The 16,873-nt window shown below is 39.3% G+C and overlaps 1 protein-coding gene across 1 annotated transcript in view; it reads right to left on the reverse strand.

Annotated features, from left to right (window-relative positions):
• Dhc36C (Dynein heavy chain at 36C) overlaps nucleotides 1-16,873 on the reverse strand; it is a 179,390-nt gene that overhangs the window by 77,544 nt on the left and 84,973 nt on the right. Inside the window, exons 22-23 of the mRNA XM_073971035.1 lie at nucleotides 8,317-8,604; nucleotides 7,520-7,935 (exon numbers count right to left, since the gene is read on the reverse strand). Of these exons, the coding sequence (XP_073827136.1) occupies nucleotides 7,520-7,935; nucleotides 8,317-8,604 (704 nt within the window). The remainder of the gene's footprint in view (nucleotides 1-7,519; nucleotides 7,936-8,316; nucleotides 8,605-16,873) is intronic.

Consider the following 16,873-nt stretch of genomic DNA (forward strand, 5'->3'; position numbering starts at 1 on the left):
AACGGAACCTCTATATCTCAAAAATTGTAAAACCTACGAAAAAACCTAAAGGTCAGTCTTATAGAGAATTTTCACAGCTACAACATTTTTTCAGACTCATTTCGATACGACTTGCGGGTTCCAAGCAAAATCGTGAAAACCTAAAAAATCCCTAAAATTGTGAATTTTGATCGCAATTTATTTAAAAATCCCTCCGGCGATTTTTTCAATTTTTTTATTTTTCTTATCTTTGAACATTGCTGTTTCAGAATCCGCAAAAACATCCCATGTGTAAGCGGTTTCCATTAAGAGTTAGTTAAGGGGTACTGTGCATAATATTGTTTTATAAGAGGACGATACAGTCAGTGCATTGTCCAAATTTGAACTTCTATATCTCAAAAACGGTAAAACCTACGAAAATATCATAAAGGCCAATGTGGAGAATTTTCTCTGCTACAACATTTTCTTTTGGCCCATTTACATAGGACTCGCGGATTCCAAGCTAAATCGTGAAAACTAAAGAACCCCTAAAAATGTGAACTTAAATCGCGATATATTTGAAAATCCCTCCAGCGATTTTTTTGTTTCTTGATATTTCTCATCTATGAGCATTGTAGTTTCAGAATCAGCAAAAACTTCCGAGGTGAAAGCACCTTCCATTTAAATCTGTTAAGGCACACCGTGAGTAATTTCTAGGACATTTCCGAGCAGCAATTGCGCAATGATGATAAAACTTCTCTTATATCTATGAGTGCACCCCGATTCATATTATGGTTGGCGTAGGTGGCCAAATAGCGGAGATATCGCAAATGTCGGTAATGCATCCCATTGCTCCAATTTTTGATCGGATCGTCACGAAATTTTGGGGGTTAATGGGGGCCCCATAGAGGAAAAAGCTTATTGATTTTGGGGGTGATGGTCGGATAATATTCAGGGTTCGGAATGGGTAAAAAAACTTATGTGGAGAACATTCAAGGGTGACGTAGGGGATGAGAGATACCAAGGAACGGTGCTGACCGGCTTTAACATGGCAAAGTCCAGGATTTATCTTGGTCCCTCTCTTATCTCAAGTGGACACTGACCTCCCCGGGGTGTCACCTGGGGAACTGCCTTTAACTACCGTTAAAGGCAGTGAGCTAACATGTGCCGCGCGTTCACCCATAAGAACGTTAAAAACTTGCGTTTGGGCTCCGGGTTAGTAACCCTCCCCAAGAAAAAGCAGCCTACTATGAAAAAACAAAGGAAAAGAAAAACAAATCTCTCTAAATTTGACGACCCCAGCAAACGTTTTAAGGACCATGATCTGCGAATCTGCACCAGGAATGTTCGCACACTTTATAGAGAAGGTGCATTTTACGCATTGGCAGATGTACTTGAAAAGTACAAGGCCGACATTACTGCCATACAGGAAATACGATGGAACGGGAAAGGCGTCACAACAACACCTAAAGGTGCCATGACGTAAAGCATGAGTTTGGTTGCGGATTCGTAGTTAGCCGGAGACTAAAACATCTGGTATCCAACTTCACCCCAGTGAATGAAAGACTTGCTGCAATTCGAATAACAGCTAAATACTTCAACATCAGCTTTATTTGCGCTCATGCTCCCACTGAAGACAAGGACGAACAGACCAAAGATATATTTTTCGAGCGCTTAGAAGAAACATATGACCGTTGTCCTGCCCATGACATTAAAATTATTCTAGGCGATTTTGATGCCAAAATTGGAAAGGAAAATATCTTTGGCCCGTCGGAAAATTCAGTCTCCACAATGAACATCTGACAATGGCATGAGGCTGACAGACTTCGCAGCGGCAAAAAACATGGTAGTTAGCAGCACCAGATTTCAACATCTCGACATCCATAAGGGCACCTGGCTGTCTCCAGATCAGAAAGCAAGAAATCAAATTGATCACGTTGTGGTAGATGGAAGACATTCATCGAGCGTGTTGGATGTGCGCTCGTTCCGAGGAGCAAACATAGACTCGGACCACTACCTAGTTGCAGCAAAGGTACGGTTAATCGTAGCAAACAAAGTACGAACAGACACAACGCGAAAGTTAGACATCGGTAAGCTGCAATCACAACAGATAGCCACAGCATATTCCACTCAACTAGCCCAATTGCTTAATCAAAGCACTCCTCATCCCGGCAAAGTATTGCTCACTCTATGCAAACAGCCGCAAAATCCATACTTGGATACCAGAGACCTTCACCAAGGAATCCACGAGAGAGATATCGGGCGAAAAGGAGAGAGGAGAAACGTCTTTTTCGCAGGAAAAAGAGAGAGATGGAAAAGCGGGAGTGTGAAAAAATCGAGATGTACAGGAGCCAGAATGAAGTCCGAAAATTCTACCAAAGAGTGAAGCAACAAACTGATGGCTTTGGTACAGGCACCTCCTCCTGTAGAGACCAGCAAGGTAATTTGGCAACTGATACAGATAGTGTGCTCAGGATATGGAAAGAGAATTTTTCAAACCTGTTGGTACTCAGCGAAGACGACAAAGATACCACAGATCCATTCCCAGAAGATGGTGTTGAAGGTATACCGCCCAGCCAAGATGAGGTAAAGACAGCAATAAACCGGCTGAAGAATAATAAGGCAGCAGGAGCCGATGGCTTACCAGCCGAGCTGTTCAAAACCTGAGGCGACGCGCTGATAAGGTGTATGCGTCAGCTAGTTAGCATCATCTGGCAGGAAGAACGCGTACCCGACGATTGGAACCTGAGTATCCTGTGCCCCGTCCATAAGAAAGGAGATAAGACTGTGTGCTCCAACTATAGGGGTATAAGTCTACTCCCGATTGCCTACAAGATCGTGTCAGGGATATTCTGCGAGCGACTAAAGCCTTTGGTCAACGACATAATTGGGCCATACCAATGCAACTTTAGACATGGCAAGTCCACCATTGACCAGATATTTACCCTGCGGCAAATCCTGGAGAAGACCCAAGAGATGCAGATCGACACCTACCACATTTTTGTCGATTATAAAGCAGCCTTCGACAGCCCGCTACGTTCAAAGGTATTCCAAGCAATGTCTGAATTTGGTATCCCCGCAAAGCTCATTCGGCTTTGTAAAATGACTTTAACTGACACGAGATCCTCAGTTAAAATAGTAAAGAACCTCTCCGAAGAATTTTGTACCAAAAGAGGTTTCAGGCAAGGAGACAGTCTCTCGTGTGATCTCTTCAACATCCTGCTGGAAAAGGTTATTCGAGAGGCAAACGTCAAAAGAAGTGGCACAATCTACACCAATAGCCACATGTTACTTGCTTATGCTGATGATATAGACATAATGGGATGATCAGTAAAAGAAGTAACAGATACCTTTATAAAGGTCGAAGGAGAATCTGCTAAAGTGGGTCTGGCGATAAACGGCGGGAAGACTAAGTTGATGGTGTTGACGCGCAATGCGTCCATAGATATCGGGCCAACTGTTGACGTTGGTTCCTATAATTTTGAGGTAGTAAAAGACTTCGTCTACCTCGGCAGCGTCGTAAACACAACTAACGACATCAGTTGTGAAATAAAAAGAAGAATTGTAAGCAGTTTAAAAACAAAGCCACATCTCGTCAAACAAAAATAACGCTTTACAAAACACTGATACTACCCGTGCTGATGTATGGTTCTGAAGCCTGGGTACTTGCTCAAACAGATAAAGCAGTGCTTGGTGTGTTTGAGAGAAAAATTCTTCGAAAGATCTACGGACCAATCTGCGTTGACGGTGAAAATCAACGTCGTATGAACCACGAGCTATACCAGCTATACAAAGCCATCAATACAGTTAAACGTATCGTGATGCAGCGATTGCGTTGACTAGGCCATATAATAAAAATGAGCGATGATGAAACCGCTAAAAAGGCATATAAATTCGAGCCACATGGCGGTGCACGAAGAATTGACAGGCCAAAGAATAGATGGCTCAAACAAGCGGATGAAGAGATGACAAGGCGCGGTATTCCACAAAGAGAAACAATAGACAGAGAGAAATGAAGAGAAATGTGATGTTAAAACGGACGCTCGGATATCCCAATTTTTAATTTGTGGAATCATATGCACACGGTTAGTTGTGTAGAGGTATCACATAGTCGGCCCAGTCTCGACTATAACCTTTGCTCACTTGTATTTATTATGTCAGCAATGAAGCAGGCGAGGCAGCTTAAGTACCTACATAAGTCTTTAGGATTGAATAATTTAAACTTTGGTAAATACCGGATCAGATTCGGATATAGCATCCATATATACTCTTAGGTCCATGGTCAGTTTTACCAATTGTTGTCAAAATTGGTTCTAAAATGGCTAAAATTTGGCATTAGGTCTTCGAAGAGGATACACACCTTTCTACCTGAAATTTGTAAATATAGGTCCACGTCATCATATAGCGCCCACAGAGGGGTTCCTCCCTATTTTCGGTATTTTGAAGGGTCAGCGTCATTATCAACCCGAAATGGATTACATTTGGTATTTATTCTTCGATCAAGTTGTAAAATATTCCAGAAGAGAATTATCACGTTTTCATATATCCCAACAGTACCACCCGATATTCGGTACTTTCAAGGGTTTAGCCTCATTATACCATCGAAATGGCTGAAATTTGGTATTTAGTCCTCGTTGGGACTTTCTCCCAGGAATTTATCAGCAAAGGTCCACGTATGGATATAGCCCCCCCTAGGAACGGTATTTGACAGTTGATGTTCTTAGTAATCACAAAATATCTCCACCGAAAACAGTCAACAGAGGTCCGTTTTTTGGTATGGCCCCCATATAACGGTACCTCCCGATTTTCGGTATATTGGGGATTTTAGCTACATTTTTTGACCGAACTACCTGTAATTTCACGTTTGGGGTTCCCAGTGGTCACAAAATATCTCCACTAAACACCGTCAACATAGGTCCATGTTTTGGTACTGCCCCCATATAACAGTACCTCCCGATTTTCGGTATTTTGAGGATTTTACCTGTAATTATACCAACGAAACGGCTGAATTTTGGTATTTAGTCTTCGTTGAGACTTTCTCCCCGAAATTTATCAGCAAAGGTCCACGTATGGATATAGCCCCCCCTAAGAACGGTATCGTCTGATTTTCGATATTTTCAAGGTTGCGGCTCTCAATATCCCACCGAAATGGCTGAAATTTGGTATTTAGTCTTCGTTGGGGCTACAAAACTTTTCCTAAGAAATTTGTTGGTGCAGTTCCACACTTTGATATAGCCACCGTAGAACCGTACCCACGACTTCCGGTATTTTCAAGGAATAAACTGCATTATCGGAAATATCTGAAATGTTGAATTTGGAGCTCGTTGTGGGTAAAAAGACTTCTGCAGAGAATTGTAGGTATAGGTCCAGATTTTGATATAGCCCCATAGAACGGCACCTCCCGCCTTTGGGAATTTTTAAGGTTTTAGCCAAAGTATCTCACCGAAATAGTTGAAATTTAGTATTAAATATTCGTTGGGGGATTAAACCATTTCCGCAAATAATGGTCGATACTGCCCCACGTTTTAAACGGTACCTCCATATTTTCGGTATTTTGAAAGTTTTAGCCTATTACCCAACTGAAATGGCTGAAATCTGGTTTCAATATAACTTCTGGTGTAGGGTATTAAAAGTTCTGCACGGCCCATTGTTCAAATTCATTTTCTTTTTTAACATAGGCAGGTCAAGTTTGAAGATGGGCTATATCGGACCACTTTTTGGTATAGCCCCATATAACGGTACCTCCCGATTTTCGGTATTTTGAGGATTTTAGGTACAATTTTTGACCGAACTACCTGTAATTTGACAGTTGATGTTCTTAGTAATCACAAAATATCTCCACCGAAAACAGTCAACAGAGGTCCGTTTTTTGGTATGGCCCCCATATAACGGTACCTCCCGATTTTCGGTATATTGGGGATTTTAGCTACATTTTTTGACCGAACTACCTGTAATTTCACGTTTGGGGTTCCGAGTGGTCACAAAATATCTCCACTAAACACCGTCAACATAGGTCCATGTTTTGGTACTGCCCCCATATAACAGTACCTCCCGATTTTCGGTATTTTGAGGATTTTACCTGTAATTTTACAGTTGAGGTTCCTAGTAATCACAAAACATTTCCACCTAAAACTGTCAACATAGGTCCATGTTTTGGTATAGCCCCCATATAGTACCTCCGATTTTTGGTATTTTGAGGATTTTAGCTGAAATTTGTGACCGAACTATCTGTAATTTGGCAGTTGATGTTCCCAATGGTCCACAACATCTCCACTAAAAACTGTCGGCATAGGTCCATGTTTTTGTGTAGCCCCGTATATAAATTGTCAACGTGGGTCAATGTTTTGGTATAGCCCCCATATAAGGGCGCCTCCCCATTTTCGGTATTTTTGAACGAACTATCTGTAATTCGAAATACTGTCCACATGTGTGTTGGTAGAGCCCCCATATAAAGGTATCTCCCCATTTTCGGTGTTTTGGATCTTAGCTAAAATTTTTGACCCAAATATCTGCAATTCGACATTTGAGTTACCCAGTGGTCACAAAACTTCTCCACCAAAAACATAGGTCCACACTTTAATTTAGCCCCATATAAGGTTGCCGACCGATTGAATACATTTTGTTATGATTTTTTATGATTTTTTACCTTATAAAGGTATCAGTGGTCACAAAATATCACCGCGTAAATTTGTGGACAGGAAAGAAAATAATTATTCCCTTTTACTTCAGAATATTTTATGGTGGAGGGTATCAAAAGTTCGGCCCGGCCGAACTTAAAACTTTTACTTGTTTTTTTTTTTATTATACTTTCTAGGTACACGTCCTTATGCTCATGTTCTGATGGACTAAAGATTTCTTTACTAGCTATGTGTACTATAAGGCATCACAAGGTTGACTTCTCATGTCTATGAAAAATTCTTGTGAAAAGCTAAAACACCCTAAAAGCTAACAAAGCAGCTGAAAGAAAAGTTTTTCTTTTTCCACTAAATTTTGTAACATTGTCAGCTACAACATACTTATATACCTACCTATCTACCATACCCTGGATGCTGTAAACCTATCAGTAGGACAATAAAGCGGAAATTAAAAACTATAAACACTTAGGCAACAAAAGATCGCCTTCTCCTCACACACATACACACAACCTGCAGCTAACTGGGCTATTGAGTAGTAACATTTGCCATTATCCTTGAAAATTTACACAAAAAGGCATGGAGGTTAACGGCAGCAACAATAGGAACCAGCAAGAGCTCTTAAAGAAAAAAACCGAACACAGGATATTGGTTTTGAGGTTTATGGTATTACAAAAAGAAGAACAAATGAAGAGCTTCAAACATTTAAGAGAGAATATTAAATTCACTTGCAGATACAGGTTTCTTTTTTTTTGGTAATTAGTTTTCGGAAAAATGGTTTAAAGGATGAAAAATGAATTGTTTGAAATTGGTAAAATTAGGCTAGAAGAAAAGGTGGGGACATTTTAGTTTGGTGTTGATGGCTACGGGTAATATGTCAAGTTTGTATGTTGTGGGAAACCAATAAAAATATTTGAATAAACACTCACCTATGGTAAAGAATAAAATGGTTGAATGTTCTGCAATGGGCACATAACTCAGCCGGGCAGTATCAATTTGCTTTTCTGTGGCCTCGGTAACCACCTGCTTCTCATTGATATCATTGGCCAGTGCCTTGGCTGAGCTCAAAACCTGCACAGCAGTTTCATCTTCCAAAATATTTTCCGCTGAGGATAAAACTTCTAAAATTTGATCTTCTGTCTCTTTCAGCATACGTTTGTTTTCAGCACCTTGCACTATGAGGGTATTCTTTTCCGCCTCTAAATCGGGACGTTCACGTGCCACGGTAATACCCAAGAGTTGATCCTGCAAACCTTGTGTTGTAATCATAAAGTTCAGAAGGGTAACTTTTACGGCTACTTCGGGCAGATAATGGGGATTGCGAAGTTTTGTGGTCATATAGAATCTGAATTCAGAGGATAAAAGCGGTTATTTTAGATGTTATCAAGATATGCAGTGAAGGAAAATAGTTTTCAATCAGGATCTGAAAGAGGGGTTTTATACTTCCCGACCTAGGATCTATGCCATAGCTATGGCCTGTTTCTCTAAGACGATTCCACTTCAAATTCGGTAGAATTACTATCCAACTCCTGTTTCTGTGGAAAATGCTTGTTTGATTGAACACAAAAATAAATATTTTTTTTCAAAAACATTTTTGTATTTCGAATGAATTTTAATTTGGTATCGTCTTAGTGAAACCGTAGTTCGATTATTGAGTTTCTGGCATAAACTTTCATAATCGCAGCTTCATATGTATTAAATTATAAAAGAATTTCCTTTAACTTACTTGAAATTGTGATTATATTCAATGACAGAGTCACCCAGCTTAATGCACAACGCTCCACCTTGCTTGAAGAGCTGCTTGAGTAGTATAGATTCTAGCAGCGGATCTAATTCTTCACCGATGTTTTCCAGTAGTACCGGTAATCCAAATTGTATAGCATTTTCCAAGACCCTAGTGTAGTCGGGTTGATTGAGGCGTATAACACAAAGTTTGTTATTCTTTTCCAAATTCTTTATCCATTTGTTCGCCTGCCCTTGGGGATCTATCATCAGCGGCCAACGACGGGCGTTTCTGAAAATAGAAAAAATAAGTTAATAATAAGTTATAGTTCTATATTTCAGCCAATGTAATAATGGGACAATGTGCAAATTGGCGTTGGTCTATTCGGGATTTTTTTCTGCCATAATCCCTTAAAAGGATCCCCTAAAACACGGATCGAAAGTTGATTAAAACTCCAATTAAACGCATTTATTTTCCGAACAAGAACAAACTTTTTCAAATATTATGTAAAGCGGTTCAAATTTGAATATAGCTCAAGTATATATTGGCACCGGATTCAGATAAGCGAACAAAATGACACATGGGTTCAGAAATGTCATAGAAGTATGTTTGTTGATTCAGAAAGTTTAGGATTATGCCACACAAACATCGTAACCCTATACATATTATCTAATTTTTTAAAGCCGAACAACGCTCCGCGGCGCTCATTGTAATGACCGTGGTTAGGACCAATTTGGATGTGTTCGGTTTGTTATATCCGCATCCACCACACTTAAACATCGGTGAGATACTATAAATGTCTGGAGTGTGTGCACCTCAGGGGTTGCTCCTAACTGGTCCATGTGAGGAACTACGACAAGGACTATGTTGCTGCGTGCTTCAAAAACACATCCCCCAGTAAATCATCGTCATCAGGCCACGATACTCCTCTCAAAAGCAACCGCACACGAAGTATTTTACACCGAGACCGTGCAGGAAACAGAGGTCGGCAACAACTGCAGCTTACAGCGTTGTGATAGAAGATCTCATAAAGGTGATTGTGTCCATAAAAGACCCCGTGAAGGCGGCTTTTTTTTAAAAACACCCATGCATAGGGACATCCCTCTATAAAAGACCCCTTGACAAGGCAATCTGTCTTTACCAGACCCCTTAATTAGAGCTTCTATCTATAGAAAACAAATTGAAATGGCTCCTGTCTAAATAACATCACTTGACAGGGCCTCTGTCATTAGACGACCCCTTGAAAGGACCTTTTGTCTATAGAAGGCACATTGAAAGGGATTAATGTCTATAGACGACTCTTTCAAAAGACTTCTGTCAGTTGAAGAGTTTCAGTCAATAGAAGACACCCTTGTTTCTATAGGAGACTTCTTGAAATAGTTTCCATCTATAAAATAACCATTGGAGAATATTAAATCTATAGAGGATCCCTCGTAAAGTCCACTTATTCATAGAAGGCAAGTTGAAGGGCATTATATCTACCGAAGACCCTTTGAAGAAGCTTATATCTATAGAAGACCCTCTAAAATGGGCTCCTATCTACAGAATGGGATTTGAAGGTGTCTATCGAATACACCTAGAAGACGATTGTGCCTATAGATACCCTTTAAAAGGGGCTATCGCCTATAGAATACCTCTTCTTCCTATAACAGACCCCTTGATGGCATCACTACTGCTATTGGTAGAAATTAGCGACAGCTTTATTTGGGTTGCCAAATTACCAAAAAATTTCGTTAATTACCGAAATTATAAGTATTTAATTTTACTGATTTTTGTCGGTAACCAAAAAATGTGTAAGAGAATCCCACTACAGATATACATATGTATCTCGCTTGAGCCTGGCTCTACTGACTCGTCCATGGAAGGTATGAGGGTAGTAGTCAGGTGTGGCACTGTCGAAGTAGAATTGCTTAACGTAGATTAATAGCTGTATTCCAAGATATAGGCCCGACATCAGCCAACTTTTGGTAGGTCATAACCGATTGGTCTCTAGTTACTTTTTATGCTCATCATGAGTTATGGCATTCGGTCCTAGGTAATGACCAGAAGGGTATAGCACTGTTTGAGCAGATTAATAACTTTAAGGTTTGCACTATCATAGAGGGCGCCCCTACCAGAATTTGCGGAAAGCGGCATAGTTCATCAGACAAATGACGTCACCTAGCAACCGTTTTTCTTGGTCAGACCATACTCCCATAATCATCTCCATCAGTAGATCGTCCGACTGCTTCACTTCTGAACGCCGCATTTTCATCAATTATGGGAAAGCTAATTAGTCTAGTTTCAGAGTGTTCATAACCATCGCTTCAGAGAACAGTCAAACCCATCTGATGTTCGGGACATCATCACAGCTTCATCCACTCGCTATTTACCTGTTGATCACATACCCGAAGTGAGACCAAATTTCCTAGCAGAGGCCGCGGAGCTAGCAAATTAACGTGATGAGCTTCGTCGAAGCAACCCTACTGTGCCCAGTGTAAGGAAGCTGACACTGGAAGTTAATTGGAATTCAGGAACACGATGTCGAAGCCCCGTAGAGTGAAAAAGGGAGTTGGGGTAATATATCCATAACTATTTAAAGTCTATCTTTCCGCTATTGCTCCACCTCCACACGGCATTGAAATCGTTACTTACGAGGATAATTGTAGGACCTTCGGCACCTTCCCTAAATTTATTTGTAAAAGGCTGCACTCCTAATTAACCGATCTTTCCATATTTTTCCACGCTAAGAATATACAAATTTCCGTCGCGTCTGCGGTCCCCATATGGACTGCTAATAGGAGTACAGAACGGAATATTCTGATGGTTTGGGGGCCGTCTGCATGAGGAGACGAAGATTCTTTCACAGCGGAATCGGGGTTACGGGGTTACCATGATCATGTCGCTCATTTACTCAATGAATGACACATCTCAAAAAATTCAGTTTCGAGAAAAACGCATTATAAGTTGGCAATTGAAATTTGACTTCCCAACTTTAACTAGTTGGACCATAATTTGTTAACAGCTAGCCAGGTATCACTGATAAATTTCTGTTCAAGACCAAACATGATTTGAAGCGTTTTAGTGCTTCATAAACTCAAAAAAACATTTTTGTTGAATTATGCTAAACTACTATTAGCGTAACTCTTTGAGTTTTTAAGATATCAACATGAAAATTTGACACTAAATAAAGTAGAAGTCGTAGATAATGCTAACTCAGAAATCGCAGTTTTGAGAATAACATATAATTCGAGAATAACATATAATATTAAGAAAGAAACGAATTTTTCCTCTATAATCAGGACCACAAAGACATCCCGCGGTAAAAAGTGTAACCTTATACGAGAAGTGGTCTTAAATTGGACCTAACCCCAACAGGAATGAACCGATGTTCTAAATCCTTGAGCGAACATTGAGAAAATATTATAAAGTTTATCGTTTTGGCAACGTCATCTACTCCATTCGAGAACTACCGTAGCAGTCATTTTAGTTGGTGGCTGCAGAGAATTGAAGAGCTTTTGTACCCGAAGGACAGAACCAATATTGTTCATCTACAAAATTGATGTAAGTTGGGGATTAATACTAAATTTGATTGGATCAATTGGCAGGGAATTTTAGAGCTTTCGGAACATCATCTCAAAAAGTATGGGCTTTCCGAAGAAACAAGTAAAAAGTATCAGCAGATTTTGCCGTTAGTAATATACCTCACCCTGTGTAAATTCAGACTTTCAGGAGGTTATCATGAACTTGCCGTATGAACTTGTCGACAAAAATATACACTATCAGCCAAAATTTAAGCACCCCCTCAGTACATTTTTTTAAATGATAATTTTTTATTTATATATTTATTATTAACAAGTAAGAAAAGCGTTCAGTTCGGCCGAGCCGAACTTTTTATACCCTCCACCACGAACTGTACTGAAGTAAATAGGAACAACTAGTTTTATTTCGTTTATAAAAGTATTAAAATCTTCCTTTTATTGCAGGAGTAGTATATATCTTAACTGATAATACTCCCTTCAGCACAATTAATATGGGGCGACATTTTTGTTCTTTCGAAAACATGGACCAATATTTACAATTTTCCGAATTGAGCGAAATACATAAAATTGGGCAAAACCGACTAGACCTAAACCTGGATACTGGATTTGGATAGTTAACAACATCGGGAGCGCCGTTCTATGGAGGCTATATAAAACGTTAACATGTACCGATAAATTTCTGGAGGAAAGTTCCGTAACTCCAGCGAAGACTAAATACCAAATTTATTCCCATTGAATATTGTGGCTGAAACGTTCAAAATACCGAAAATTGGGAGGGATCTTTCTATGGATGGTATATAAAAACATGAAATACCGGAAATTTTCAGGTGGAAAGTTTTATATCACCAACGGACATCAAAACGTGGACGTATACCGACAAATTTCTGAGGGAAATTTTTGTAGCCCAGAAAAAGACTAAATACCAAATTTTAGTCACTTCGGTGGAATAATGAGACTAAAACCTTCAAAGTACCGAAAATCGGGCGGTGTCGTTCTATGGGAGCTATATGAAGACGTTGACCTGTAGCGACTAATTTCAGGTGGAAAGTTTTATACCCACAACGAAGACTATGTACCAAATTTTAGCCATTTCGGTGTTATAATGAGGCTAAACTCTTCAAAACTAGTAGTATAGTATAGCTGAAACCTTCAAAAATACCGAAAATTGAGAGATATCGTCCTATGGGGACTATATGAGGGCGTGTGACCTATACTGACAAATTTCATATGGAATGTTTTATACCCCAACCACCAAATTTCAGCCATTTCAGTAAAATATTAAGGCAACAACCTTCAAAATACCGAAAATCGGCAGGTACCGTTCTATGGGGCTATATGAAGGCGTAGACCTATACCTACAAATTTCATATGGAATATTTTATACCCCAAATGAAGACTAACCACCAAATTTCAGCCATTTCAGTGGAATATTGAAGCCACAACCTTCAAAATACCGCTAATCGGGAGGTACCGTCCTATGGGGGCGTAGACCTATACCTACAAATTTCCGGGGGAAAGTTTTATACACCCAACGAAGACTAAATACCAAATTTCCATTTTGCTGCGATAATGAGGCTAAAACCTTCAAAATACCGCGTCACTCGTCACTTTGTATGGGGGCTATATGAAAACGTGGACCTACATAGCCCGCTTTCAATACCAAAAGTCCTTCATATATATAATAGATTTTACCAAAATTTCATCCATCTACTTCAATCCGTTCGGAAGCTAGAGTGATTTCCACAGACGGACGGACATGGCTATATCGATGTAGAATTGCACGCTGATCAAGAATATATATATTTTGTGGGGTCTACAATGATTATTTCGAGTAGTTACAAAACTAAAGCGCTCCAAAAGCAAAAAATCCTATTCAATCGACGACCATCGAAAAAAAAACTTGCATATCGACAAAAAATGAAAAAGCCAGATTTGAATTCACCAAGTCCCATCTGAACTGAAGTGTCCAAACTGAAGGACTGTGCTGTTTTCTGATAAATCTAAGTTCAATTTAAAGGATTCAGGTGGCATAAGGTGGACCAAATGGACAACGGCAATTGCAACGGCACTGTAAAACATGGGTCTGGGATTTTTTGTCGGGGCAAGGGATTGGACCATTTCATAAAATGAATGAAATTATGGATAGTTTCAAGTATTGGCCTGTTCAATTGGGACTTAGGGGAAATCGTTAACTCAAAAATCATCCCAAAAATGGGAAAAATAAAAAAATAAAGAAAAATAATGTAAAATTGTGTCGATGGTATAGTCAATATTCGAACCTGATCTATACCAGACAAATTTTGGACCAAATCTGTTAATGTGCTCGATAGTTATCATGGTGGACGAGAACATTTTTTTCAGAGAAAAATTTTTGGACTTTTGTGGGGGGGAGGTACCGCAAGGACTGGACTGATATGGCCCATCTTCGAACTTGATCCATGCTTGGACAAAGTATTTCGGTGACCTAATTTTGGACCAAATCGGTTGATCTCTTCGAGAGTTACCGTGCGTTCCAGCCATCCATATACACACACGGACATGGCTAAATCGACTCCAAATTGCCTGAAACGGATTCCATATTTCGATGAGGCACATTTGCCTGAAGGTCGTGGGTTAAAAGAATTTATTGTATTGTCATAATAATGATCACAAGGAATATCTTTGGTCAATTTTTTAAACTATTCTCGAACAGCCCTTTAACTATTAAAAAGCTTGAACTAATTGTTTGTTTCATTGCCAGACGCAATCATAGTCGATATTCGAATCTGATCTATATCTAACAAATTTTGGACCAAATCTATTGATCTGCACGAGAGTTATCATGGTGCGGACGAGAACATCTTTTTCGGAACTTTTGTGGGGGAGGTACCGCAAGGACTGGACGGATATGACCCATCTTCGAACTTGATCCAAACTTGGACAAAGTATTACGGTGACCTAATTTTGGACCAAGTTGGTTGACCCCTTCAAAAGTTACCGTCCGTTCCATCAAGCCATATAGACACACGGACATGGCTAAATCGACTCCAAATTGCCTGAAACGGATACCATAATTTCCCTGGACACATTTTCATCGTTAGTCTGAAGGCAGAGGGTTAAAATAATTTATTATATTTTCATAATTATGATCACAAAGAATATCTTTGTTAAAATTTTTAAAACGATCCTCGAACATTCCTTGAACTACACACAATTAAAAATGTTTGTTTCACTGCCAGACCCAATCAGCACAGTATACACCAACAAAAACATAATTCATCATATATTGCAAGAATAGCACGTGGGTGGGGTTTTTGGAACATTCGGGTCACTATTCACAAAAGTATGGAGATCAAAATTATAGCGTTGCCACAAAGTCCACAAAGTCTACTAAAACCTTTACTGCAGGTTGGGTATGGGGAGTGGTTTTAAATATTTGAACATTTCGGGACCCATATCTTCTCAGAAACACGATCAAAGAAGTGGTTTTAAACTGAATTTATGCGTAAAAATGTTCAACTTTTGCGGAGAAGGTGTCTAAAAAAGTGGACCGATGTACCGAAACTGGTGCAAATTTCGTAAGTCATTTCTTTCCTTTTAGTTGGTCACTGTAAGATGCTTTAGAGCTATTGAGTCATTATATCAGGAAGCAGAATCAATGAAAAATAAAAGGGTCACATGAAGTACTTTGGCTAAAGCCTTAAAGCGCTTAAATGTACTTAAGCGTAAAGGAACTTCGATTTTCTAAAGCTTTTGGGTCATTATCTCAGGAAAGAAAAAGAGGGAAAAATGTTATTGTAATTAAAACAATCCTCGAATATCCCGTAAACTGCATTTAATCGAGTTAATCCATGGCTTATCTAAACCCATTTCTAAACCCGAATGGTTATCAGTTACACTCCTATTCGCGCCACAGAAATTCAAACAAATGTCCTTTTTCACATAATTCTCCAATAAGCCATATCAGAAAACCAATAAAAAAATGCAACATATTTTTTAATTACACGCTGAAAATTACTTAGCCTTCGTCGAAAGTGTTACAGTAACGGAAGTAACGATCTACAAACAGCAGTGGCAAATGAAAATAAAATTCGTTGCAATGCATAAAAATCACATGGCACTTTAACCCAACAAGCCAACGGAATGGAAGAAGAGGAGGTGGAGGTGGAAATATTTTTGAGGAAATCGAAACGATTACTACGCATTACTGGGTAGCCATAGAAATTGATGTTAAAAACATCATCCATAAGTAGCAGCCAAATGCAATAATTCCAATCAATAAAAACGATTACCGTAATTTGTGCTATGCGACCGAGGGAGGATCCACACACTGCCAAGACCACCACAACAACCACCTCTTTCGTTATCCTTAATATCACAGCTTTATAAGCAAGGAGCACATTGTGATAGAAAAGGTATTTGTGTGTCTTCAATATATTATGCCGTAGAATTCGCTACGCTTCCTGCATGAAATCTATTCGGTAACAGAAGGAGTAGATTGCACAGTGGTGTCGAAAACGATTTTTTTGATACTAAACGTATGTCTATGAAATTATTTTATAATTTCTACGCCATCCATATGATCATGTGCCAATATCCTTCTACAAACTAGCGCAGATGACTCCCACCGAAAATCCTTGAATTTTTTTTCTTCTTCGCATTTCAAACCACTGTGCCAAATACACATCCACTCTCATCCATGCCATGCCACGATACGTTCAATAACACTGCATTAGTAATGCATGAAACCATAGAGTAATAAATGAATGCGGAACATGCGGACAGACGTTCAAAGAAGAAATATTTAATGCTAAAAGGCTTTGCAGCGAAGCGAATTTGTTGAGGCAGCCAAACAAAATACTGGAGGAAAAAATGATGATTATCGAAATGAAATGAGATTACAAGGATGTTGGAGAAGAAAGAAAAAAAATGGAACTAATTTACTCTCATTTTAATCCGTAAAATAACGCACATGTTACCCATACAATTTTCACACACAAACACACTCCTCCTCCTCCACAACCACCGCGAACAGCAACAATAACAGTAGCAGTAGCATC

The sequence above is a fragment of the Musca autumnalis genome, unplaced genomic scaffold (genome assembly GCF_047663935.1).
Source record: "Musca autumnalis isolate F117 unplaced genomic scaffold, ASM4766393v1 scaffold_2, whole genome shotgun sequence".
NCBI lineage: Eukaryota > Metazoa > Arthropoda > Insecta > Diptera > Muscidae > Musca > Musca autumnalis.